General features: G+C 42.0%; 1 protein-coding gene across 4 annotated transcripts in view; it reads left to right on the plus strand.

Moving 5' to 3' along the window:
* MAPKAP1 (MAPK associated protein 1) overlaps positions 1-25,401 on the plus strand; it is a 235,563-nt gene that overhangs the window by 135,028 nt on the left and 75,134 nt on the right. For all 4 annotated transcript variants that reach the window (XM_068552244.1, XM_068552245.1, XM_068552247.1 and 1 more), the window contains one exon: positions 6,120-6,229. In XM_068552244.1, coding sequence (XP_068408345.1) covers positions 6,120-6,229 — 110 coding nt within the window. The remainder of the gene's footprint in view (positions 1-6,119; positions 6,230-25,401) is intronic.

Here is a 25,401-nt window from a genome sequence, read left to right on the forward strand (position 1 = left end):
GTTAGCCACTTGAGTTTGTTATAAATACCCAGTGGCAGTGGTTGGAGGTAGCCCACGGTGTGTTTTATATTCTGAACTGAATGTGAGTGTCTTTGCGGTTATATAGAGTAGTAAATAATTGAGTTTGATTAGGGAGAGGGACCTCATTATCCCCCACCTGTGCCCAGCTGGAAGGGGAGGGTCGAAATGAAGCCATTAGCTGTCTCTCTTACTGGCATCTCAAAGAGCTCAAATACATCTGTGTCTTATTTTCTTTTCTGGCACAATCAGTCGAGCAAGCTAAGCAGGCATGACCGGATTTGGCAAGTCCCAAGGACTCTGGCAAAGATACACAAGGAGAAGGCGGAGGGCAGTCATTTTGGCTTCTCACTGCCCATTAGTCTAGTGAGTTATGTTTTTGGAAAATGTCTGTTTTGAAAAAGAGTACTTTGTCCAATGTCAAATATCACATACTCACACAATACGCTTTGATCTTTAAAAAAAAATTTTTTGTCAGTGCAAGGGGAAACAAAATGTGGCATTCCCACTAGTGTAAACTCTCTTTATGGATAAAGAAATACCCGAAGGACTTCCTTTAAAGCAGGCATGCTGCAGTTATTATAAGGCTTTCTCTTGCTCGTATATTTTCATTTTCTACCTTGAAATGCTCGAAAATGAACATGCATGGAATTGGGACCAGAGCAGGCTGGGAACCAAAGGAGTACGTCTTCATCACGATTTTGAACTGGTCAGGACTGGAGGAGGGAGTGCTACTCTTGGCAGCCTTTTCCCACTTTCACAAACTGATACTGTGGCTCAGGGAACCAGGACGTTTTCCAAGGGCTTTTAAAAAGCAGTCTTGTAGGTCATATGGTTAGTCTAAGAGCTGGGACATTTATAATCAAACTGAATTTGTTACAGTGGGAGTTGACCTTTTCCATAGATTGGTCAGTGGTTCCAATCTGGAAGATATGCTCTCTGGAAATCTCTTCTTCCCCTTAGTTCCCCCAAACTCCCTTGGCCATAGGGAGGTTTAAAACACAGGCTTTGGAGTCTGGCTGACCTGGGTTCAAGTTCTGGTTCCTCCACTTCTTAGCTGCGTAATTCCAGGTATGTGTCTCAACCTTGCCAAACCTCAATTTCCTCCATTATAAAATGGGACTGATGATAACACCTACCTTTTCTGGAAGGATTAAATGAACAAAGTAAGTGCTCAGTAAATGTTGACTGAAGTCATTTTCTCGTCATTATATATCACTTCTTTGTATGAAGAAAAGCTGATAGTTATTATCTATTGCTTATTAAGCATTTATTTTATGACAGGTATTATGTTAATTATTTTAGAAGTATTTAGCCCTGACAGCAATCTTACAGTCTAAGAATTAGCCTCATTTTGTAGATGAGGAAACTAGAAGTTAGAGAGATTATATCATTTACCCAAGGAAGGCAGAGCTGGGACTCCAAAGCAGGCTCTATTCTAGAACTTGCTGTGCTCTGCTGCCTTCTGGTGTTGCCACCATTTTTTCATGATACAGAGCTAAATGACAACTATGTTTTGAGACCTCTCCACTAAGAAGCTTCTCTGATCCCCCTCACCCTTACCGGCTGGGTTAAGTGCCCCTGTGTTTTGGCAGCACTCTGAGCTTGCCTTCATCTTTGTGCTTATCATGCAGAACTATAATTCTTTGTTTGCTTCTTTGTCTTTCTCTCCCACTGGACTTTGCTACTTGGATTAGGGACTGTATTGTTGATTTCTGAATCCAAAATAGGATCTTTAATAGATGAGTGACCTCAGGTAAATTCCCTAATGTTTCCAGCCTCAGTTTTTGCAAAATGGATGTAATTTATTAGTGCCTATTTTAGGGTAGAATGAGTTAATGCAGATTTAAAAGGCTTAACACAGCACTTGGCACATACTAAGTGCTCAGTAGGTAGTAGATGCTACTATTATTGTTGTAATTGTTGAATAATAACATCTTGTACTCTGCAGAAGCAGACACTTAATAAATCTCACTGGATTTCTCTGCATTATCACCTTGAGTTTTGACTTCCACTATCCCCACCCAAAGCTGAGTTAAGCCGAGGTGGAACGTACCTACTTCTCTGGTTTACTCTCTCAAAAAGGAAAACCTTAAAACCGGAGCCCAGGGTGCCCTGCTTTGAGCTTCAGGGGGGGTTTGATGCCTGGGCCAGGGGCTGCTTACTGATAGTGTCCCACTGCTGCCACCATGCCCAGCCAATTGCACATTTTCATGGCCCTGTGTTATCAATTATGAGCAATGAAGGTTGAGATCCATTCCCCCAAATAAGCAATATCTCCTGGGGGTTTTGGGGAAATGGGCTGAATGGGGCCTCTTCTCTTGGGGTGATGACTTGGGACAAGGGGAACACAAGAGAAGGAACATCGTAAACCCCTTTTACTGTTTGCCAGCCTTAGTTCCAGGTGCTTGGCATTCATTGTCTATTTTATCCTCCTGGCAATTCTATAGGGACGTGGCCTCCTCATTTCGTGGACGCAGCTGAGGTTCCCACATTTTAAGACATTTTGGTTAGCCATGGAGCCAGGATTTGAACCAAAAGGTATTTAACTCCCAGCCCATGTGTCTTCCTCTACAATATGTTGCCTTCCAACTTGGGTTCTGATTCCAGCTCTGCCGCTATAAATAGAATCCAAGCTTCTCAGATAAAGACCTGTGCCCCTACTTCTCTCTCTGTCCACCGCCGCCTCTAGTTCAGTGCTTAGTGTAGAAATGCTCATTGTGTTAGGTTAATGCTGGTATAAAAACTTCCCTCTGGTAACTGAGTGGCTTTGCACTGGGACAGAGCTGAATTCCTCAAGTGAGTAATCTCTTTTTAAAATGCCCATACGTTTTCCAGTGTTTACGAGACTTGACAGGACCTAACTTGGAATTGACTGAAGCACTCCTGGCAGCGTTTAGTCAGCTCCCTGAGGTGGCGCGTCATCCTGGACCCAGCACGGGCAACGCAAGGAGCTGTGGAAGGGCGGCTGCTTCTGCTCAGTGCCCCTAGAATGCCCTGCACTGGCAGAAAAGAAGCTGTCTGTCCACGAGGGGAGCTGGAGGAGGAGCAGTTTCCTAGCTGAGAGTGGGTTTGCAGCCCACCTGTCTGTCCATCCATCTGCCTGTCTGTGCAAGGGCTGGTCATCCCCAGCGCAGGTCACAACCCAGAGACTGAAATGCAGTGCCGTGAAGAAGGGAAGCAGGGCTAGCACCCTCCCCGCCTGCTGCCCCGGGTCCGCCAAGATCATCGTCTCCTCAGTCTCAGACCCAGTGCCCAAAATTAAATAAAAGTGCCTTTACAGGATGTATTTCCATAGACATCTTAGAAAGCCCATAAAAAATCCTGGATATGAAGAAATGAGGCATAAAACCCAGACTGTTTGGAAGTCAAGCTGAAAATTGTGGTAGCAAGTCTCCGTATCCATTTATTAAATGGGAGCGTAACTGAACAGTTGCACCTACATGGATTCTGAGAACCACTTAGATCCTGTACTCTTGTGTTTTAGAAACATTAAGTGCCGTAGACTTGGGACAAGATCCAAGGTTGGCGTTCGTCTGGAGGGAGAGGAGTGAGTGGAGTGCGAGGCTGACCTGAGGAAACTTTCATTAGGTGTGGCTGAGGGCGCAGGACGTGGGTCACAACCTCTTTCTCCTTTAAATGTGCACGTTTTCACCAAAACGGAGCCCCCGAGTGAGATCCCGCACACCCGCGAAGGCACATTCCGAGTGCCGAGCATGCCCCTTCCCTTCACTGTTGTTTTCATTTTCCTCTCATGAACCTTGCTACCCTGGCTTCAGCACAGAGGCTGTAAAGGAAGATGGAGAGCCGAGTTACCTCAGAATGATCACTATCGTTAACATTCACGGGTGGTTCACTTATCATTCCTGACTGCACAGACATGGCAGCCGCTCGGAAGCGTCCGCAGGTGTAGCATGGTGATACATATTACATTGTGCCACAATGGATTTATGTATTCTGTAACAAAAGAAAAGTGTAATGAAAAAATACAGAAGGTAATCCTTTATTCCTCTACCACACAGTTTATCAGTAATGCCTGTGGATGATAAGTGCCAGGGATTTCCTCCGCATGCTTTAACCTTGTCACCCAGGTACGTTTTGGTAAAATGACAGAAAAATACAGACTAGGGATTTTCCTCGGTTCAAAAATCTTTTAAAAGGACACTTTTAATTTATGGAAGTTAGTCCAAACACACGGCTTCCTTTTGAGCTTTTAGTCTGCCTTCGCTGAAAAGATAAATGTATTGGTTGGAAATAACGCTATCAGCCAGCAGCAGATTAGGAGAGAATGTAAGCAATTTATAAGCAGGCTCAAATCTAAAATAGTTCAGGTGGAACCCGGACAGATGGAAGTTTGGGAGATCTAGCCCAATACTAGCTTGCGAGTACCCAAGGACTGGTGTTCCTTTTAGGTCCTACTCATCCATCGCCCAGCATATTGTCACAGATGGAGCGCATACTGACTTCCGAGGAGAAAGCAGGGGAAGGCAAGTCTGAACGCGAATGATTGGCATTTGTTCCAAACACACACTGGCCTAGTGCCAGAGCAAATACCCGCAAGTTTATAAATGCACAAGGCACTTTACATTTCAGAACTCTTGCCAGAGCATCACTTACTACCTCGCTCCCTAAATATAGTTTTAAAAAAAGAGCTATTTCTTATTTTGCTTTGATCAGTAAAATAAACTTTTAAAGATTGTTCTGGGATGGGGTCCAGCTTCTGAGGTAAAGAACGGCCGGGGCTCAGGCATGATTCAGTAACAGAGTGTTCAGTAAAATTAGCTTGACAGTTCTCAGGCCTGCTGTTCGAGAGCAAAACTTGACCAAGTTAAAATGGATGATCGTGCTGGCTAGAGCAGCATTGGCTTTTGCCTTTTAACAAATGGAATGTCAAGGATTAAACAGCAAGCCGTATGGAGAGGAGGGGGTGTGGAGATGTCTTTGTATTAGGGAAGCAAATTGGGTCCTTGGTTTTGAGATCGGCCCCCAGCCCCCTTGGAAAGCCAGCCACCTGGTTGGGTCCAAACTAGGTTTAAGGCCCCTTCCCAGCCTGTCCTACCATTGGGAAGCTTTTCCATGGCTTAGCTTGGGGCTTGGCTTTTCTTTCAGTTTTCTTGTCAGTATGAAGTTCTGCCATGTTTTTTGGCTGTGTTCCGCTTTGAGATTCTTATGGGGAAATGGGAATGCAACCAAACCCCTTGTGGCAATTCCCATGTTCCATAGTTGGAAACTTGGGTCCCATTTGTTACATGAGCTGCTTGGAATTGGCCTGTTTTGTTTCAGTGCCCAAGCATAGTGAGTAGTATTTGTGATACCTGCTATTGCAGTTAACGGTCTTAGTGAAGTTATACCTCACCCAGGGATGGGCTTCTTTTTTAAGGCTACTTGTTCCTTACCAGTTTTTTCTTATCTAGATGACCCCCCCCCACCCCAAGTGTGATTGGCTAGAAGCTTATAAGTAGTGTTATTATTTTGTCGTAATTATTTACACTTCAGCTAATATTTTGCTTGACCTTCTAAGACTAAGTAGATTAAAACATTACTACTGAAGTGTACACAGACTGTGTATTTTTTTTAATGCTTGTTTATTAATTTATTTATTTGCTTGCCAGTTAGGGAGAGTCTGTTTTCCTTATTCTAAATTGCTTTGGGCTATCATATCCACCCCCCCACCCCCCATTTTCCCTCCAGGGCTCCATGAGCTTTAATATAATGGTAGTATCTGCCTGCAGTGACATCTACTGACACAAGCCAAGTTTATCGTTTGTTAGTCCTTGCTGCAGGATTTGGCTTGGGAACCAACACTAGGAAGCCATGGTACTAGTGACCCACACAGACCAATTGGATTCAATTTAAGATACATAGAAACATCTTCCCTAATTCTGCCCTCTCTTTCACTTGGAACTGTTCATATTAGAATGCTTTTCTCGCACGTGCGCTCTCTCTCTCTCTTTTTCGCGTTAGAAGTTTGTTTATTTAACCCTTTTTAAAATAATTGACACTTCAGTGTACACTTATTCAAATTGAAACTCAGTGAGGACTGTATTAACATCTCTTTGGTTGAATATTGGTCTTGATTTAATGTTTGTCTTTTCCTACAGAAATGCTGCTCATGGATTCTCCCTTATTCAGGTGGACAACACAAAGGTCACCATGAAAGAAATCTTGTTAAAGGCAGTGAAGCGAAGAAAAGGATCCCAGAAAATTTCAGGTGGGACAGTTAAATCATACTCTGGCAACAGAAGCTTAACCCTTAGTTAAAAGTGCTGGGTGTGGGTGTTGGTGTGGGTGTTTGATGGCTGGCTAGATTGGTTCAGATGTCATTGCTGGGTTCAATAGCAAGTGTACAGCAGAAGAGTGATTTTAAGCTGCCCCTGGGCCCAAGGAAGGGATTGGGTCAGTGACATATGTGAGAAGAATGTGTCCATGTCACTTACGGAAGCTTCATCATTAATTTGCGATAGATTAAGACAGCGCTACTTGACTAACTATTAGCTGGCGTAAAGCTGTCTGGAAAACTGATTTAACCCTAAATTTGAAGCACTGCTTTTAATTTCATGTTTTCATGTAGTTTTCCATGGGGGAAACTTCTGGTTGCTAGTGTTTGGGGTATAGAATAAAAGAAAACATTTTTTCATTTTTACCAAAATGAGGGCAACTGTAAAAAAAAAAAATTTTTTTAAGATAAATCACTTGACACAAGTAGCTGTTAATCGCTAATTCCTCATTACCCAATTTATACAGAAAATAAGCTGGTGGTATTAGCTGTAATATTTAAAGGATACGAGAAAAGAAAATATCCCCAATATTGAGAAATAATTATTTTGAGAAATAGCGCAAAGATTTATCACACCATAGACAACTTTAGTATAAATCAACCTATCTATGACATGTCAAATATCTTAGCTTTGTAAGCAAATGAGACTTCTTAAACACCTTTGGTTTTATGTTTTGGAAAGGGAAAAAAAGCGTGGCTCGGGTTGAGGAAAATAGTTCTGTGTTCCTTTTAAGGGGAGGAATGTAATCTGTTCCAGATTTAATTAGCTATCTTCAGATGAAAGCTGAAGTTTTAATAAAAGTTAGAAGAGATAACCCAGTGAAGGACACGGATGAGCTGTCTCAAGGCCATATTCCAGGGGAACGATAAGAGCTGTAAAAAATGGCAGAGGAGAGCAATTGACTGGAGCAATGAAAATCTGATTCTCATAAAAAAGAGAGAGAGAGAGAGATGCTGGTAGGGGCGGTTGTAGATGAGACCTGCTAGCGTCTGCAAGCAATTTGGATGCTTGCCAGGAGTCATTGTTCACCCTCGGCTGTGGCGGCTCCGTCCAGATGTGCCAACTGCACGTTTCGGCTTTTGCCAGCTGACTGCGCCGTTTGATAACCAGCTCTCTGGATGCCCATCACTGGCCGCAGAGATAGAATTAAATGATGATGATCTTCCCACAAGTTGGGAGAGGAAACAATGCATATAAATCTTGATTTCATCTCAGCATGAGAAGTCTTTATCCATCATCACTCATAATGAACAAGTCGTTAGCTGGGATGAATGGTGTTCTGGTTTTTCCAAACACCTCTTTTGTTCATTTTTTGGGTGACTTTTATCCATTGCATGGGGGTCAAACCTCTTTGCGTTTAGGGGATGATTGAAGAGGCATAGCCTCTACTTTCCCAGGGGAAAGTAGAAATTTTGGGGTTCTAGGTGCCAATCTAATAGCATTTAAACAGTTTCAGATATTTAAAGGTGTTAAATAAGCATTCTTCTGCCTTTAGGATCCTTGTTTTTTTGTCTTGTTTTCGTCCCTAAATTTTTTATGTAATAGTGTATTTTATGACATATTTATTATATTCTGAGATAGCTTTATTCTGAATTGCCCAAGAGGAGGTAGGACTAACTTTTTTAACCTTCTTAATAGAAATTCTGCTGTCGCACATTTTTTAGATCATGAAAGCTCTGTGAACTCACTGGGATACAGCTGAACCAGTGTCTTTCCCTCCGTCTCCAGCCATCCCTGTCCAATTGCATACCTATTTATCTGTGTCCATCTCCAGCAACCACGTTTATTATACACACATTTATTTATGTTCACCTTTGTGTACACATCCCTGCCATTTCCATCAGAGTCTTTGCCATATCATTGGCAAAGAGTTAGGACTCGTTGTCTGAAAAACAGTCATCTGCATTATTTATTCCTTTTCATACTAGAGAAGTCAATTGAGATTGATGCATTTACATAAATTACTGTCCATTTTCTTGATCCAAAAAGCTTTTTAAAATAAGAAGCTCTTTCTATTGCTTTGTTAAGTCTGATCTCATGAAATAGAAGGATTATCTCCAGTTTGGAAAAGATGTTTATTTAAGATTAACTTGGTAAAGGCAGGGTATATTTTGTGTTTTGGAACTTTGTATTGTGGAGTGGACTTGTTTTTTTGTTTGTTTGTTTGTTTTTAATTTATTTATCTATTAATTTTTGGCTGCGTTGGGTCTTCGTTGCTGCGCGCAGGTTTCTCTAGTTGCGGCGAGCAGGGGCTACTCTTCGTCGTGGTGCACAGGGGCTTCTCATTGCGGTGGCTTCTCTTGTTGTGGAGCACGGGCTCTAGGCGTGCAGGCTTCAGTTATTGAGGCACGTGGGCTCAGTAGTTGCGGCACATGGGCTTAGTTGCCCCATGGCATGTGGGATCTTCCCGGGCCAGGGATCGAACCCATGTCCCCTGCATTGGCAGGCGGATTCTTAACCACTGAGCCACCAGGGAAGTCCCAGTGGACTTGTTTTGGAGGGTGATTAATGAAGAGGAAAGTCCTCCTGTCATAGAAAGAAACACAAGTACATTTACTCAAAAAAAAAAAAAAAAAGTCTGTTAGTGCTCACAGTTGGCTGTGAAATACTTATTACTTACCCATTATGACACATGAACTTAGTCATGTACTTGGTGTCAGGAGATGCCAGGTTAGAGCCACTCATCCTGCACTTCCTAAGCCTCTACCACAGTGACCCGCTCAGTCTTTGCAAGAAGGTGCCCGCCATGCCCGGTGTCTGGCTCAGCCCTCTCTTCAAACAGCTTTCACCTGATTGAGCGCAGAAGAGCACTTGTCTCTTTGCTACTGTTATTTAATTTAAGTGAGAAGGGAGAAATAACACTTGAGATTAGATAGCATGTGCCATGTGGGGTCAAGAGTTCTCACTGCTTGTGCCTTAGAGGTTAGTCGTATTAGACCAGGATTTCAGAACTCCTTTCATAGGCTGACAGTGAACTCTAGCTGCTTACTCACAAACCTTTAACATCGCTCATCTTTTTTTCCCGAATGACCATACAACTCTCTGTTTAATAATAAAAAATTGAGAACTTAAACTATTTCATTATTAAATCAAGCTGTGGGCTTAATGACTGGCCTAGTGTTTAAATACTCTGTTGCCCTTCCGCCTGGCATTCCCTCACCAATTTTCATTTGTAGAAAATCAGAAGGTGATAGATATTTGAGCAAAAGAATTCTTCTTTGCTTAGGTAAATAGCTTTGTCAATGGAAACCTCTCGGGTTTTAAAATATTTTTGCTTTTTATGGATAGAATATCATTACAGACCTTGCAACTGATCTAAAATTTTGACTTGCATTATTTGTAATTATTTCATCAAGTCATAACTATTTATGAACACTGCAGGGTTTTTTCTATTAATATTCATGTACTGAACTTACAGTAATCTTTTCATAGTGTGTCCCAGTCAGTTCTCTGCTAAGGCCCATTTTTTTAAGCCCATTTTTAAATGTCTCTTTTAAAAGTCTCCAGCTTTTCATTTTATTACTGACCTACTTGACATTTGGAATCTACTTGCATTGGCAGAAAGTCCCCACGGTTTAAGCAAATTGTAAATGGAGAATCCAGTTTTAGAAGAATTAGCTGAAACTTCTTTACTAATTTTAACAGTTGGGTGGGTATGTTTTTAACATAATGAAGAGTAGCCTGTCAGGTCCCTTGATTTAACCAGTAAAATACACTAACCTGTTGTTTAGTGAGTAAAGGTCTTAGTTTGTCAAGTTCTCCTTTTATCAAGTTCGTCCTCACAATCAGTGATGAGCTTCTGAGCTTCTTAGTATTTTGATGTTGTTTAAAATGTTATTACACACCAACCTTTACCAGCCTCCTTAAGCATGATGTTGGGTATGACAGAGGCGCTTGAGAAATGGAGGTAGATCTAAATTCAGCTGTAATACTGATGCAGAAATAGAGGTATCTCTGGGTCTACAAAAGAGAGAAGGCTTCGAAGTAGGATTTTCTAAGCAGAATATTGTTCTGTATGGCTCTATTTCAATATTTGTTGTTATTATAAAATGGAGGAGTTTTTCTTTATCATCTGCTGAAAGATTGAACCAGAAGCATATCAACTTTTTCTCACCCCTGTCCATTCTTGCCTTTTGATGCGAAAGACAAATTTTTATTAGTCTGAAGATCCTTTTTGAAAAGTTCTTATAATATTGTTAATAAGACTTATGACATTCATTCCTACTTTTCCTGTATAAAATTTCACCTAGAATTTGAAAGATAAATGTTAGCTTTGTCAAGTGAACTCCCTCTTAATATCTCTGTTTGGAGTTACAGACCACATTATTGATAGCTAATTTACTGTGTTTTCACTAGACCCCTAGAATGTCACCAAGGAGATAGTCTCGTCTAGGACTTCTCAAACACTATTCCCTAAAGTACTCCTAGGAGCAGAGAGGGGAGTGAACATCTGCCACAGGGTGTGTGAGGTTCTGATCTGAGGGACGGCTAATGATGACAGCATTGGATGCTCAAGTTTTATCTTAAAAATTCATGTAAGGTATAAATATTGATCTATAATGTATTTGTAGCTGTGTGTACACTCACTCATGCTCTCATGGGTCAGACCTATGCTGGGTGCAGGGAGACTGTGGTGAAGCAGATCTACAGGACCCTTGCTGAAGAGGAGCTTACATTCTAAAGTGAGAGTAAACATGAGGCGCTGAGAGAGAGAAGATGAGATGCAGGGGAGCTCACTGCTTTCTATGGGTGGTCAGGGAACACCTCCCAGAGAAATTGACATTGAAATTGTGACCTTCACATTTAAGCTGTGAAGAGTTGGAGAGGGGCAGTGTCTTTCAAAGCCTTGGCTGTTAAAGGCTTACTATTTTAATATAAAAAGAACATTTCAGATTACTTTGAAGTTAATTTACTTAACTTTCTCCCCCCATCACCCAAAAAAAAAAAAAAAATGTAGTAAAAATGACCCTTGAATTCTTCCCTGTGCTAACTCCACACATCTTCTTATCTATTAGCAAGTCCTCTCATTTTTACCTTCAGAATATGTCCTGAATTCAGTCTTTTCCATCTCCATTGGATGAATCCAGATCACCAAGACCTCACCTGGACTGTTGAAATACACCCTGGCTGCTTTTCCTGCCTCTGCTCTTGGCCCCTCCAGTCTCTTGCCTACAAAGCAGCAAAGAGGTTTTTTAAAATATAAATCAAATTATATCTGGTCCAAACCCTTCAATGACTTCCTGTTGCATTCAGAATAAAATCTAAACTTCTAACCACTGTGAAATACACCGAGGCCCAAAGAGGGAATGGGACATACAGAGAATATGAACACAAAGAAAAGAATTGAAGTAACAGAGTTGATGGCTGCAGTATGACAGGAATACAGACCAGGCCCAGAGCCCAGGAAGCCAGGGTGGGGATTCGGAGCCTATACCCAAAAGAGACCTGCTAGAATGAACCGGCAGCACCAGGGTCTCTGACTCACTCCCTGCAACCTCACACGAGAGGCCTTACTTTCATGCCAAATAGACCTAGACAGTTATATACAAATTATTATTTATTAACAATGTTTTAAGGGGATTTATGTGTCAGGGAGAAATTGATCTTTCCCCAAGATCTATTCCAGTGGGGTAAGAGCTGATTTATTGAGTGCCTTTGTGTACTTACAGATAGCATCTCATTTAATCTGCATAACACCCCTAGAAAGGAGATTTTATTGTGCCTATTTTATAGATGAGACTTTAGAAATGTTAAAAAGTAGGGGCAAATGTGCATCTTAGAATTAAGGAACTATGGTAACTATACATGTGATCATATACTTTCTTTCCTCTCTCAGCCTCCCTTTCCTCAGTTCTAGGAGAAGTTAAAGTTACCCAGATTTCCCCAGTAAGTAAATGACATAATCTTAAATTGGAGCCCAGGCTTTTTTGACCTCAAAGCCATACTCTTTTTATTGTACCGTGTTGCTTATTAGAACCCTAACGGGAGAACAAATTTAAAATTCTGTAAACAGAAATGTTCATTGATTCTAAGATCTAAATGCATCAGGGAAGTGCAGCATTTAAAGGAACCCTGTGGTGAATCTGGATATAAAGCCAGGAATTCTTTTTGTAATTGCACAGTTTGTCTGTATTGGTGTCAGTTTTAATGTTTTATGTCTAGCTTTCTTAAAGCAACATACACCTGTCCTGAGCTGCCCTATGGAAAAGAGAAGCCCATATGTTTTAGATGGAGTAGCAGTTTTAACACTCTGCTAACCTGAAATACTCTCCAAAGGCTAAAGTTAGCTAAAGAATCTTCTGGCTGTAAAACTGAACAGAGTCCTGCTTCTTGTGTAATTGTAAAGACAGAAAATCCAGTAACCTTTCTTCTGTGAAAGTAGTTTGCCAGCCAGAAACACAGACATATGCTCTCCTTATACTGTATCCTCTTTTAAAAAATGAGGAAGGAAAGGTAAATAGGACTGTTTAAATGTTTTTTGTCAAAAAGGCTGGAATTTCTGCAGAAAACCGCTCCTCCTCATGAAAGAATAAATAGTCATGCAGATGCCGCTCACACGTGGGGGTTGGATAAGAAATAAAGACCTGATACTTGGTATCCAGTGACCCAGTAGGACAATGATACAGTAAATGAGGACCGCTAAGATGTTCACAGGACAGAAGTGACCCAGGCCGGAATCTCCCAGTTACATATTCCTCCTGCCTCCTCGCTCTGCCTCTTTATCTTGTTGTTTCACCTCACCTGAGCCTCCCCCTGGCTGGAGTGATCTGAGGCTCCTGATGGATCTTCTTGAGTATAGAGCAGAGCATGTTAGAGATGGCATTGCAGTCAACTATTTTATCCAGAAAGCTTGGGAGTTGAGAGAATTTATTTCAAGCAAAAGTCTTTTGGAACTACTTCAGAGACCCAGTTATTTTGAAAGGGTATTATGAGCTCCTGCAACTGCCACATCAGAAAACCTTGAAATGTGTCATTCGCCAGAACTACGTTTGACCAGTATTTACTCTTCCTGCTAGTTGCTAATCTTTCAGAAGTTCCTTTTCCATCACAAAATCTATTCATTCACTCCATCTCGGGCAGTCACCGGCATGGATTAGATTAAAGAAAAAGAATGAAAGGAAGAGAAAAGACATAGACTCCCAAGAGGCTCTGTGCTGGTACAGGGGGCACACACATTTCGGAGTCAGAGGACCTTTCCTGGGGTCCACTAGGGACTAATTCTAGAACACCACTAATTTAATAATAGCTCTTCAGGAAAAAAGAAAGAAAGAAAGAATATTAAATGTACATATTGATTGTAAACTGTATCCTGCTTTTAGAAATATTTAAAAAGAATAAGAAAACTGAATGTGTAGTCGTGTACTTACCTCTCTGAGCCTTACTTTCCTGAGCTGTAACGTGGGAGAGGTTGAGAAGATGAATCAAGGGCACCATACAGAAAGCTGTGTGTGCTCGAAAGCTCTGGGTTCTGAGATACCCTGTTTCTTAGTTCAGCAGTCATCATCCAATGCTGCCTGCTCCGTGCCAGCCACCGTACTAGAAATCAGGTGGAAAACCTGATGAGAAAACAGACTCAGAGGCACTAAAATATGGTACATGAGCTACTAAAGCAACACAGATAAGAGACTACTTAAAACTACTGGGTGAGGCAGCGGGCTGAGAAAAGATGCTCTGGAGTAAGTAATTTCTTTGACAGCTTTTTTGAAGATTAATTAGAACTTTGCCAGATGGGTAAGTGAGAAAAACATTCCAGGCAGAGGTGTTTTGAGGTATAGCCACAAAACATAGATGTTCCAAATTACTAGAGCAGGGATGGGGCAGAGGATAAGCTGCAGAAGCTAGGCAGGGACAGAACTGATCAGGCCAGGCCTGATAGTATACTCAGAAATAGAACTACACTGATTTATTGGGGGGCAGTTATGCAGCAGGCACTACGTAGGCACTAGGGATTTTGTAGAAGCCAAGAAATGGTCCTTACCCTTGAGTCGCTTACTGTTTAGCTGGGGAGACAAACAAACAGCCATTCACAGTACCATGCAAGTGCTGAGTGGAAACAAATATAGGGCCTGGGTGCACATTGTAGGAGGAAAGCCCTAGTCCAATTTTAGGGAGTCAGGGAGGACTATCCTAAGCAAATGCTCCAGCTGAGACCCAAAGGTGAGTAAAAACTGGCCAGGTGAAGAGGGACGAGAAAGAGCATTTAGGCGGAAGGAACAAAGTGAGAGAGCTTAGTGCCTTCCGGAAACCGCAAGTGGCTCAGTCTAATAAAGCAGTAGAGTAGGAGGAGACGGGAGGGTGGGGAATGATGAGGCTCGAGTGGTCCTTTGGGACCAGATCATGTTTGTTAACTATGCTGAATTTGAACTTTGCTCTGGTGGAGGAGGGGAACCACTGCAAGGAGAGCAATATAGTTAGAATTTCTTTTAGGAAACGTGCCATGTTATAAAAATGGATTAGAGGACGCAGAACAGGAGGCAGAGACACCAGTGAGGAGGCTCTTGAGGACTCTATCCGACGGGTGGTGAGCGTGGAGGCAGTGGTGGTGCTCAGCTCAGGAAGCAGAGGGGTGGACACCAGGGTAAAGTCTGATTTCTTTTATTAGCGCTGAATGCACAGTTTGGGGGAGAATTGAAAAAGCTTGGAGCTGCCACCAGGTCTCCTGGGGTTAATATTAAAACAAGGTGGTGAAAAACAACAACAACAAGGTGGTGGCAAAAGATAGGCTCTTAAAGAGTTGTGTTTTTTCCTTCTTTCTTTTTTAATAAAATTAAATAGTGGTTGAAAACAAAAATTTTGGAGATGTGTGAAATGAAAAATGAAGGTTTCTTCTTCAATGTGAACCCTTTGGTGTTTTTTAATTCACTTCACATTCAGGTGTACATATAGGCTATAAGTTTCATGTGGGCAGGACCCTGTTTTATGTTTTTTGGGTTTTTTTAAATCACTCAATACCCAACATCTAGCAGAATGCCTGTCAAGTAGAGGACACCCAAAAAGCGTTTGTTAAATGAACTCATGAAAAATGTATCCATGTCATTTAAAAATGACACCATACAATATGTATGATTTTGCATTTGTTTTTTTTAACTCAATACTATGTCATAAGCATTCTTCTATATTAGAGTGACCACTGCATTTTTATCTTTTTGGTTAAATTTATTTAACTTCGCTCTCTATTGATGGACTTTTAGGTTATTTCCAAATTTTCAGTATTAAAAAAACATTCAGTGAATGATCTTGTGGCAGTATTCGTTGCACATTTGTGCTAGGTTTTAAATATGGGATTGTTTGTCAAAGGTCTGCTTTTTTAAAATGTTGAGAAAAACAAATTGCCTCTCAAAGTTTATACCCATCCTTTGACACTCCAAGAGTATGTGAGAGCGTCTCTTCCCTCCCCCCCCTTCCAACACTGAATGTTATCAATCTTTAACTTTTGCCAAGCTGTTGGTTAGCAGTTAATATGTAGTCTTAGTTTCCATTTCTAGGTTTCCAGCATAATTAAGCATTTTAAATGTTTTTATTAGCCACTTAACCTTTCTAAAAGATAGTTCTTAAGTCACTTAGTTGTTTTAGTGGGAAGAAGGATTGAGAGGAAGTCTAATTTCAGAAAACTATTTTTGAGAAGTGCCCCATAGTTTAGATACAGTTCTCCCCACCCCACCTCCCCCTTTGCAGCTCAAGCAGGTGTGTGCGCACGCGAACACACACACGGGATGTAGAGAAAGGCACGCGTCCAGACCAGGTCGTTTTGCGTGTTGCCTCCTGGCCGTTTGTTCACCAGCAAAGCTTTTTTTTTTCTACGTTTAGAGAGAACTAGCTGGTAATTCATGAGACTGCACTTCACCTCATTTGAGACGTTATGTTGTTACCTGCTTGCTTTGTTATCAAAACTACTTTAAAAAACAGATTTTTGGTTAAATATTTTAGTCTGGTACCTATATATAGCACTTAGAAAATGCATCATACTGGAAATCAGAAATGTAGACAAAAAAGCTGTCACCCCTTAACAGGTTTATTTTGGGGAGGCACATCTAAGGACACGTCTGGCAGCATTATGAACAGCACTGGCACCAAGGGCAACTGTAGGGGGTTAATGGGGACCCTGCATCATTCCTTGCCATGTGCCTGGTGCGTAAACTCCTAGAAGTTTCTGGGAATGGTGGCAAGTGAGGAAAAGGCTGCAACCAACAATCAGTGTCACAAAGTGGGGATGACTAATTTGCTGAGGAGACCATTGAGACAGATGTTTAATTAGCTGAAGTCAGAGTGGATAAATCGGGAGAGGACTGCCTATGCGGACAGATGCCTTTTTCCTTCATCTCTCATTTAACTGTTGTGGGGTTTTTTTTGTCCTTACTGTTTTCTCTTTGAAGACAGCATCCTCAGAAATGCGGGGAGTGTGGAAGGGAGGGTAGAGAGAAAGTAACCTGTGGTTACATTTACTGAATAGTTATTATATTCAAGAATTTTTGTATTTAATCTTTACAGAAACCTTGTGAGATGGGCATTATCTCTTTTCTGTGGTCGAGAAAACTGAAGCTGTGTGCGTATATGTTGTATATGTGTATGTGTACATACCTGTGTGTGTTACTAATGAGTAATGTAGATGAGATATGAACCTAGATCCCTTAATTCTTGAGCCCATTTTTTTTCCCCTGTACCACAGCTTCCCCACTTAAAATGTAATGCAGATGAGAGAACTTTTTGGAGTAAAGGTAATAGTCTGTATCTTGACAGGAGCTGATGTCACAGGTATATGCATTTTCCAGAACTATCAAACGGTACTTGTAAGATGTGTGTGTATCATTGTATGTAAATTTTATCAAAATATGAAAAAAGATTCTTAAACAAAGGTTGAGCACCAGTTACTGTTATGTACACTGAAGTGTTCAGGGGTGAATGTACTGACACCTGCCCCTTACTCTGAAATACATTTTTTTAAAAGAAGATGGACTGATGGGTAGATACGTGATAAAGCAAATATAGTAAATGTTAATAGTAGGATCTAGGTGGTGGTTACATGGATTTTCAGTGTACGTTTCTTTCAACTTTTTTGTGGTTTAAAAATGTTCATAATAAAATAGGAAAGAACTCATTAAAATTACAAATATATAATTTAAATTCTGCTCATATTAATATAAATTTCTGAACTTACAAATATATGTCCTTATGGCATAGAAAACACTAATCTTCGTTTTTTAGGATGTTTTATCTTTCACTACTTCATATGTTAAATATCTTTGAGATCACAGTTTCTTCCATTGACCTCTGGTTTTAAGTAGCATGTGGAGTTATGAATATAATAATTGTTACCACTTACTGAATATTCAAAATTTGCTAGGCAATCGGCCAAACACTTTTTAAAAAATTATCTCAATTAACCTTAAAACAACTATTTGAATTGGGTGTTATTTTTGTTTTATAAAGGAGAAAACTAAAGCTCAGAGAAGTTGCAGGACTTGTCCAAGGTCATAAGTAATCTGGAAGCTGGGACTTAAACCCAAGTCTATACTCCTAACCACTGTGCTGTACTTCTTCCCATTGGCAAAGGTTACAGGGTCCACAGCTCAGTGGAGGCAAGTATGCTTTTCTCCCTAGAGAGACGAGTGCACCTACTTCAGCTGGATGTGGCAGCGTGATTCAATGGAAAGGGCACATAGACTTTGAAACCAGACCAGCCCAAGTCCCCACCCCAGCTGTACCTTTCACACAAGCTGAGAAGTTAGCAAGTGAAACCTTTCTAACTTCAGTTACCTTTTCTGTCAATAGGGATACTACTACCTACCTTGCAAGGTGGTTTTTTTGACTAAATACATGTAAAACACTCAATCAGTACTCAGTACTCAGTGAGTATCAGCTGCCTTTATCCCTATCGCCACTACCACACTAGGCGTACTGTAAAACCTGGCTTTTTAGGATTTATTTCCTTTCCTACCCATATGACTTGGCCTTTGCCTGTACTTTTTGTTTTCCAGTGAATTAAGTCCATAGAAAGCTTATACCCTGTGATAGAACCAGTCTTTGAATTTGTTTGGATATGGATCTGCTGGAAGCACCCTTTACATTGAACAAGGAGAAAACTAGATCCAGAGAGTCAACTAATTATTTTTGACTAACAAAACCCAAACCATGTATCTAGGGGTGGGTTAATGGTCACAGGGCTTATTCGTCATATAGCTTATATCAGCAAATTTAATTTACCATGACAAAGATTCTAGAGACAAAGTGAACAAACTGTAATTGCCTGTAACAAACATGTTTACAAGTGATTTTTACAGGCGTTTGTATTTACAGTGAGTAGCTCACAGAGCCTGTTGCTTCTTTTCAGAAAACATTTAAAAGAGGAAATAGAATTAAATACCAATATGATTTTTGAGTGAATGATTACAGACAGAGAGGTTTGGGGTGCTGCCTCCGCCCCTTGATTCTCTCCACCAAGAGTCTTGATCTCCCCCAGAGGAAGTAGAAGACCCTCTTTCTTCAGGCAGGCCATTAGTGTGTTCATCCTGTTAGTAGCTGTGAGGAAAACTCTTCCTCTGCCAGGACTGAGTTTAGACATTTTCCGTGAAAAACCATCACTTGAGAACAGTTACCCCACCACAGAAGGCTTCTCCAAGACCAGCCAGGGACCTGAGACACCTACTCCTTTCTCACTGCTTTCCGAGGCCTGGCAGTGGAGCTGGTCTTTCCCCATAAGCAATTTAAAAGGCAGTGTTAAGAATTTCAGTAACTGCTTTCCATAATGAGCTTTTCCTTTTTGAGTACGTCACAAATACCGGGCTTTCTGCAACAGCTCTAAATGCGTTAAGAAAAAAGAAAAATCATCTTCAGTGAGGGCATTTCTTTTTCTGCCTTACAATGACAGTAATGCCCAGAGACAAAGATGACTTAAAATCAGGAGAAGACATTGGAGTGGCGGTGGAGGCAGGGCTGGGGAGGACGTATTGGCGCCTCCTTCGCTTGTTACCTAGCTCCTGATCACGGCAGGCCAGTCGGCAAGATGCATAGACTCAACTGTGCCAGCGAACCAGTTTTTTCAAATAGAAAGCCAGTGAGATGTGATTAAAACCCAACTGCTGCAAAAGATACAAGGTGGTCTGTTGGAACTCCTCAATCTTCCCCAAAACTGTCACCACATAATCATAGAAATACCAAATCATAACCCCTGCCTTCCCCCACCCTTTGTTTGTGGCACACTGCATTTAATAGAACAACATGAATTACGATGAAGTTAAGACGAAGTGTGATTTAAGTCTGAAAAATCCCGAGGGTCCTGCAGACCTCTCGAACACAGTGTGTTCAGCACCAGACTCATCACTCAGTAAATGTTTATGGAATCTCTGCTGTGTTGCAGGCAGTGGTGAAGAATGACCAGGCCTGTTTCTAGAGAGCTCTCACCCCAGTGGGGAGATGGCCAATAAAAAGTAAGCAAGCCAACAAGATGCATTTGATAGGGAATCTTACTTCCAGCTTTTAGTCTGTCCTTTTTCTGACAAAAAGGACCCAGTTTTGTGAATTGAAGGGAGTTTGTCTCACCCCCAGCACAGGGCATTACCTCAGTCTTTCCACTTCAGCAGGTCGTTTCCATGCATCTCCTAATTGGCTAACAACACCGCTCCCTGGTGCAGGGAGAAGTGGACAGGGCAGCAAGAGCTGGGTGAATTCATGAACGCTGAGTGACTCCATCCAGGACCACAGTGGAAATTAAGAGGCACAGGCCATGTCTCAGCCTTGGAAGCTAGAGAGAACGCTGTCCCTCAGCCACTCGGCCTAGTGTCAGAGGTGCCATGGGCCTCTCCCCAGTAAGTTCCTAATACGTCGGTCTCGCCAGATGTTGGTGAGTCCCTTACTAAGGCAAAGGATGAGAACCCTCCTTTCCTTTGGGAGACAGCTTAGGATAGGGGTGGCGAGCTTTCATTTGAGTAAAAGGAAAGCCCTTCGTGGAGAAAAATGGGTTCCTTTTGGTTTACCAGCCCCGGACCTGACCAGCACCATAGCTGGCCCGGAGCTGGTGGCTAACACATTTTGTGGAATGAACTAAGGAGAAGTAGCGAAAGCCGGTCTGCAGCCTACAGCTGCTTCACTCCCTCCAGCCCAGGCCCAAGGCTGCCCACTTTCTATTTGGGAATGGATTCACTGCACTTTGATTATTGGAGGTCAGACTTCTTAGAGAATCAGATCATCGAATGAAAATGTAAATATCATAAAAATGAAATGCAATGCAGATCAGTTGAAATTAGCGTTGCCTCCCAGGTTCCCTTACTACCATGGGTCTCTAATGAGTGCGTTGGGAGCCAGAGGAGTATACCCAAAACAGACATTTAAGTATTGATAATCGAGTAAGGGTGCCCTGTGGGAGGAAGCTACTGCCCACACTGTATTACAGGAAAGAAAGGAAGGAAGGGAGGGAGGGAGGGAGGGAGGGAGGAAAGGAGGAAGAAAGACACTTTCTAAAGAGGGATGGGAGAGGAGAGGAGAGGGAGAGCGAGCACACATTAAATCCTCACCTTATGTAGCGGCAGTTAATACTGTCTGATATTTATAATAATATTAGAAACAGCTGAATAGGAATGCTAATAAAGAATGTGAAAGTGAGGACCAGAAGAAACAGCGAAAAAAGTTTAAACTAACTACCAGTAAGGAAGGACTCGGGGATGGGCAGGGAATTAACTGGTTTTTATTATAGGACTTATATTGTAACTGTAAAACTGTAGATACAGGTTACTTTGATAAGAGTAAGAATAGTTTTAAAAATTTGTAAACAGAAGACAGCTTACTTTCGAATTCTAGAGCTTAGAAAGCTTTCTCTTTCTTCCCTTTACCTACATGGACTTTCTCTATTTGGAAACTTCCTTTCTCCTAAAAGCCACAATCCATTTCATTGTATTGGATGTCAGTTTTCTATGAGAACATCGTTATTAAATATTTGCTTCCCCTTATAAACATTTCCAAACCTTTTAAGACCAAAATGTTATATGAGTATAACCGTTATATTGTGATTTTGCCGACATTTTGTCTCTGTGACCTGTATTTTCCATAGGTGAAAGCACAAGCTATTAGCTGAGTACACTGTCCCTTTCTAAGGATGACTAGTATCTCAGATATAAATGAAAACAGCTGCTTTTCCATAGCATTAGAGTCCCAAACAGCTGTCACATGTACATTTTGACACTTTTTTTCTTTTCTTTTTTTAAACTGAGACAAAAATTAGTTTACTGAATCTACTAATCTGGTTAAGTGTATCATCTAACTTCTGTGGAGAGGTGGAAAAGAGGTTGTAGAAAAACCCATTGAGCTAGAATGTAGCTGTCCCAGAAGGCTCGAACTTACTTAAAATGAAAACCCTGTAATGAGACCCTTCTTCTGTGCCAGGTCCATAAGGGCCTGGGGGGGCCGCCGCTCCACTGCTGCCTTTGCCCGTGAGCTGGAGCCTCGGCTGACAGCCATTGTTCTCTCTCCAGCTGAAGAGATTGTGGAGTGCCACCCCGTTGTCTCCCAAAAGCCTGGAGCAGTGCTCTCTCCTCCTCTGCAGCCCTTGGAGGATGTATTTCAGGGTAGGCTGTTGTAGAACACAGGAGCAGGCTTCCTTTGTTGGCTTAAAGCTGGCCCTGTCACTGCTAGTTGGGTGACCGTGGTCATGTCATTCTCCCATTCTGAGTTCCTTTGCTTTAGTTTGCTCTTCAATAAAATAGGTCACAACTAGATCACAGGCTGCTGGTTGGTAGTCTTAACTGAAGCTTAATACCTGGGTTCTAGAAACACCTCCCTGGTTCCACTCTTGCTCCTGTTACTCTTTCTAGCTCTTTGGTGAGTTTCTTAGCTTGTTTGAACTTCATTTTCCTCATCTATAAATGAGAATAATAATAGTATCTTCTTCATGGCATTGTTGTGAGAATTAGATCGAGATCCATGTCAAACACCAAGCACTTAGCTGTTATTATTTTATTACTCAGTTAATATTAGTCCTGTCCCCTCCCTTCAATTTCACTGTTATGAGACCCAGTCATACTCAGAATTTTGTAATATAACGCTTTTTTTTTATGCGTATGACTGCTTTGAGTCCTGGTTCAGCAGAGACTCTAGCTGCTAAAGAACCAGCTCAAATTTAGTCCACATTAAGTATGGCCCAGAATGTGTGCATCTGTCTGCCCAGCTGCTCATTTGAGCTTTTCCAGGGGTCTGAGGCCCCTTGTCAGAGAAGCAAAGCATCAGTGAGAACATAGGCATGCACATGTAGGAATGACCTAGCATTCCTCTGGAGCGCTTTGCATCTGGGTCTGGATAGGCAGAAGGGTTAAAATCTGGAGAAACTTTTGTCATAAATTTTGTCTTCAGCAGGACTTCCCAGGGAACATCTGACTTGATCAGAGAGGAATTGCTGATTGGCCTCAGAGTCAGCTGAAGGAGACAGGAGCTGCAGTGGAAGCTGCTGGATTTACTGCTATTAGCAAGGCAAATGGAAAACCAGCAGGGCAGCCCAGCTCCAAGATAACAGATCTAACAAAAGGGAAAACTCCCAGAAAGGAAAATGGCTGGCAGCCACGACTCCTCTACCTCCTCTACTGCCATTGCATTTGCCTTTTTGTTTTGTGTGTTTTAGCACAAGGAGAAGCATATTTTAACATCTTAGGTTATAAGTGACAATTGGCTTTGAGGATGTGTAATTCAGCTTCTTACCTGTTTGATGGCTTCAGAGTTGGCATGGTAAAGTGTGCAAAATTGTATTAATATAGTAATAAATAGTTGCCATTTATTGAGCACTTACTATGTGCCAGGCTAAGTGCTTTACATACATTATTATCTCATTTAATCTATAAAACAACTTCATGAGTTAGTAATTATCATTATCTCCAATTTAGAGATAAAGAAACAGTGCCTAGAGCACTTGAGTAATTTCCCAAGGTCTTTTTTCTTTAAGATTTATTTTTTTTATCAAGGTAACATTGGTTTATAACATTATATAAGTTTGTGTACAACATTATATTTCTACTTCCGTATACACTACAGCAAGCTCCCCACCAGAAATTTAGTTTCCATTCATCACCATACAGTTGACCCTCTTTACCTGCTTCACCCTCCGCACCCCCCTTCCCCTCTGGTAACTCCTATTCTGTTCTCTGTATCTATGTGTTTTTGTTTGGTTTGTTCATTTATTTTATTATTCTGTTTGTTTTTAAATTCCATGTATGAGTGAAATCGTACGGTATTTGTCTTTCTCCGTCTGACTTATTTCACTTAGCATGATACCCTCAAGGTCCATCCATGTTGTTGCAAAAGGCAAGGTTTCATCTTTTTTATGGCTGAGTAGTATTCCATTGGGTATTTATATATCCCAAGATCTTAAAGCTTGGTGGAGCTGGGATTTGAACCCCACCATTAAGGTCCTACCAATCCAGTGGAAGGTATTGAGGCAAGAGCCCACTTGGGTATTTTGGAGCCAGACAGGGTACTAGCAATAAGAAAAATGCTTAACTAAGGCTTGTATCCTGACTTGAAGCACAGCCCTAGTTGGTACAGTGATGGTTCGAAGGAAGGTGGACAGGCAGAGAGGAGCTGGGTTGGCAGGTGGAACCGATCTCTGAAGGGTCTGACTCCCCAAAACAGGGAGCAGGGCAGATGGGCAGTCCATACCCAAGGACCACAAAGACTGAGGGGGAACTGCAGGCAGCAAGGACCAGAGAAGGAGACGATGCTCTCAGCATCCAGGGACAGCAGTACAGAGCCGTGTCCTGAGAGGTCAAGTCACAGAGGCAACAAGTGAGCAAAATTCCTGTTGTCAGAATTGCCTCTAGGAAAAAAAATTCTTAAAAATGCCTGTCAGAGGCCAACGTGCTGTGATTTTTCTCATTAAATCCAATACAGCTAGCTTTTTTCACTAGCATTAGAACAGATGAAAACTAAAAGTACATATATATAAATACTAAAATCAAACTTGGCACAGAAAGATGCTCACACTGTAAGAGGAACTGGAAAACTGAGACACCACCATCCACCTGGTTAATTCAGTTAGTCATTCATCACACATTTACCAAGTCTCGTAGTTGCAAAGATGAATAAGACTGTTGCCTCACACTCACTCTCCTGGGCCTCATTGAGTCACGGCAAGTGGAATTCTCCAAACTATTTCAGGTGTTGTCTTGGTCATGTCTCCACCTCTTTTCCCCCTTATTTTTATCAAGCACATGTGGTTGAATTCAGATAAATTACATGTGTAATTTATGAACAAGGAAATCCAGGCAGGTGGGAGGCATCTGGGCGAGCAGGATTTTCAGAGAGGCACACCGAGAACCTAGCAGGACACCAGGCCTGGGGGCAGGGTCCTGGGCAGTACTGGGCCAGGATCAAGGGCAGTTACCTGAATGAGACAGGAAGGCCAAGGCTAGAGTGAAAGAAAGGAAGCCTTGACTTTGGTTGGCGTGGAATTGCAGAAATCCTCTTGCCCTGGAGCAGAGCCCACAGGTGAGAGGAATGTTAAGTGGTACAACTTTTTGCCCATTGTGGAGGCCAGATTAGACTTGGGGAATAACCGTAGAGGAGGGATGTGGATTTGACAGACTGGAGGAGCAGGCGGTGTGGGCACAGGGAACGCACAGCGGTGACGTGGAGGTGGGAGACCACGGAGTGTGTGCACCAAATAGTGAGGAGACCAGTTTGGCTGCATCACAGAGGACATAGAGGAACAGGAAAGTAAGATGGATAGACTGTTTGGAGAGCAGGGTGAGGAGTTGGCCGTGGGGAGCTTGTGAAAGGATTGGAAGCCCGGAAGTGATAACCTTCAGAGTTTGACTCCAGAGAGCACCCTCTGACAATAGGGTGGGGAATGGATGGCTGGAGGCCAGCAGGCAGGGTGGGAGACGTCACTGTGCGCTGGGTGATAAGCATGCCAGGGAGGCTTGGTGAGTGGGTAGTGTCTGCAGAACTTGGGGGCTGACCTAATGTCAGCAACAAGGAGGAAGGCTGGATAAGAAGTACTCCAAACTTGGGAGGCCTTGTTCACTGTGCAGAATCCTCAAAGGCCAGAGTCAGTGTTACTCATCTTTGCATCTGTAGCATCTAGCTCAGGGTGTGGCACGTGGTAGGAGTTCGGTAGATGTTTGATGAACAA

The sequence above is a fragment of the Eschrichtius robustus genome, chromosome 10 (assembly GCF_028021215.1).
Source record: "Eschrichtius robustus isolate mEscRob2 chromosome 10, mEscRob2.pri, whole genome shotgun sequence".
NCBI lineage: Eukaryota > Metazoa > Chordata > Mammalia > Artiodactyla > Eschrichtiidae > Eschrichtius > Eschrichtius robustus.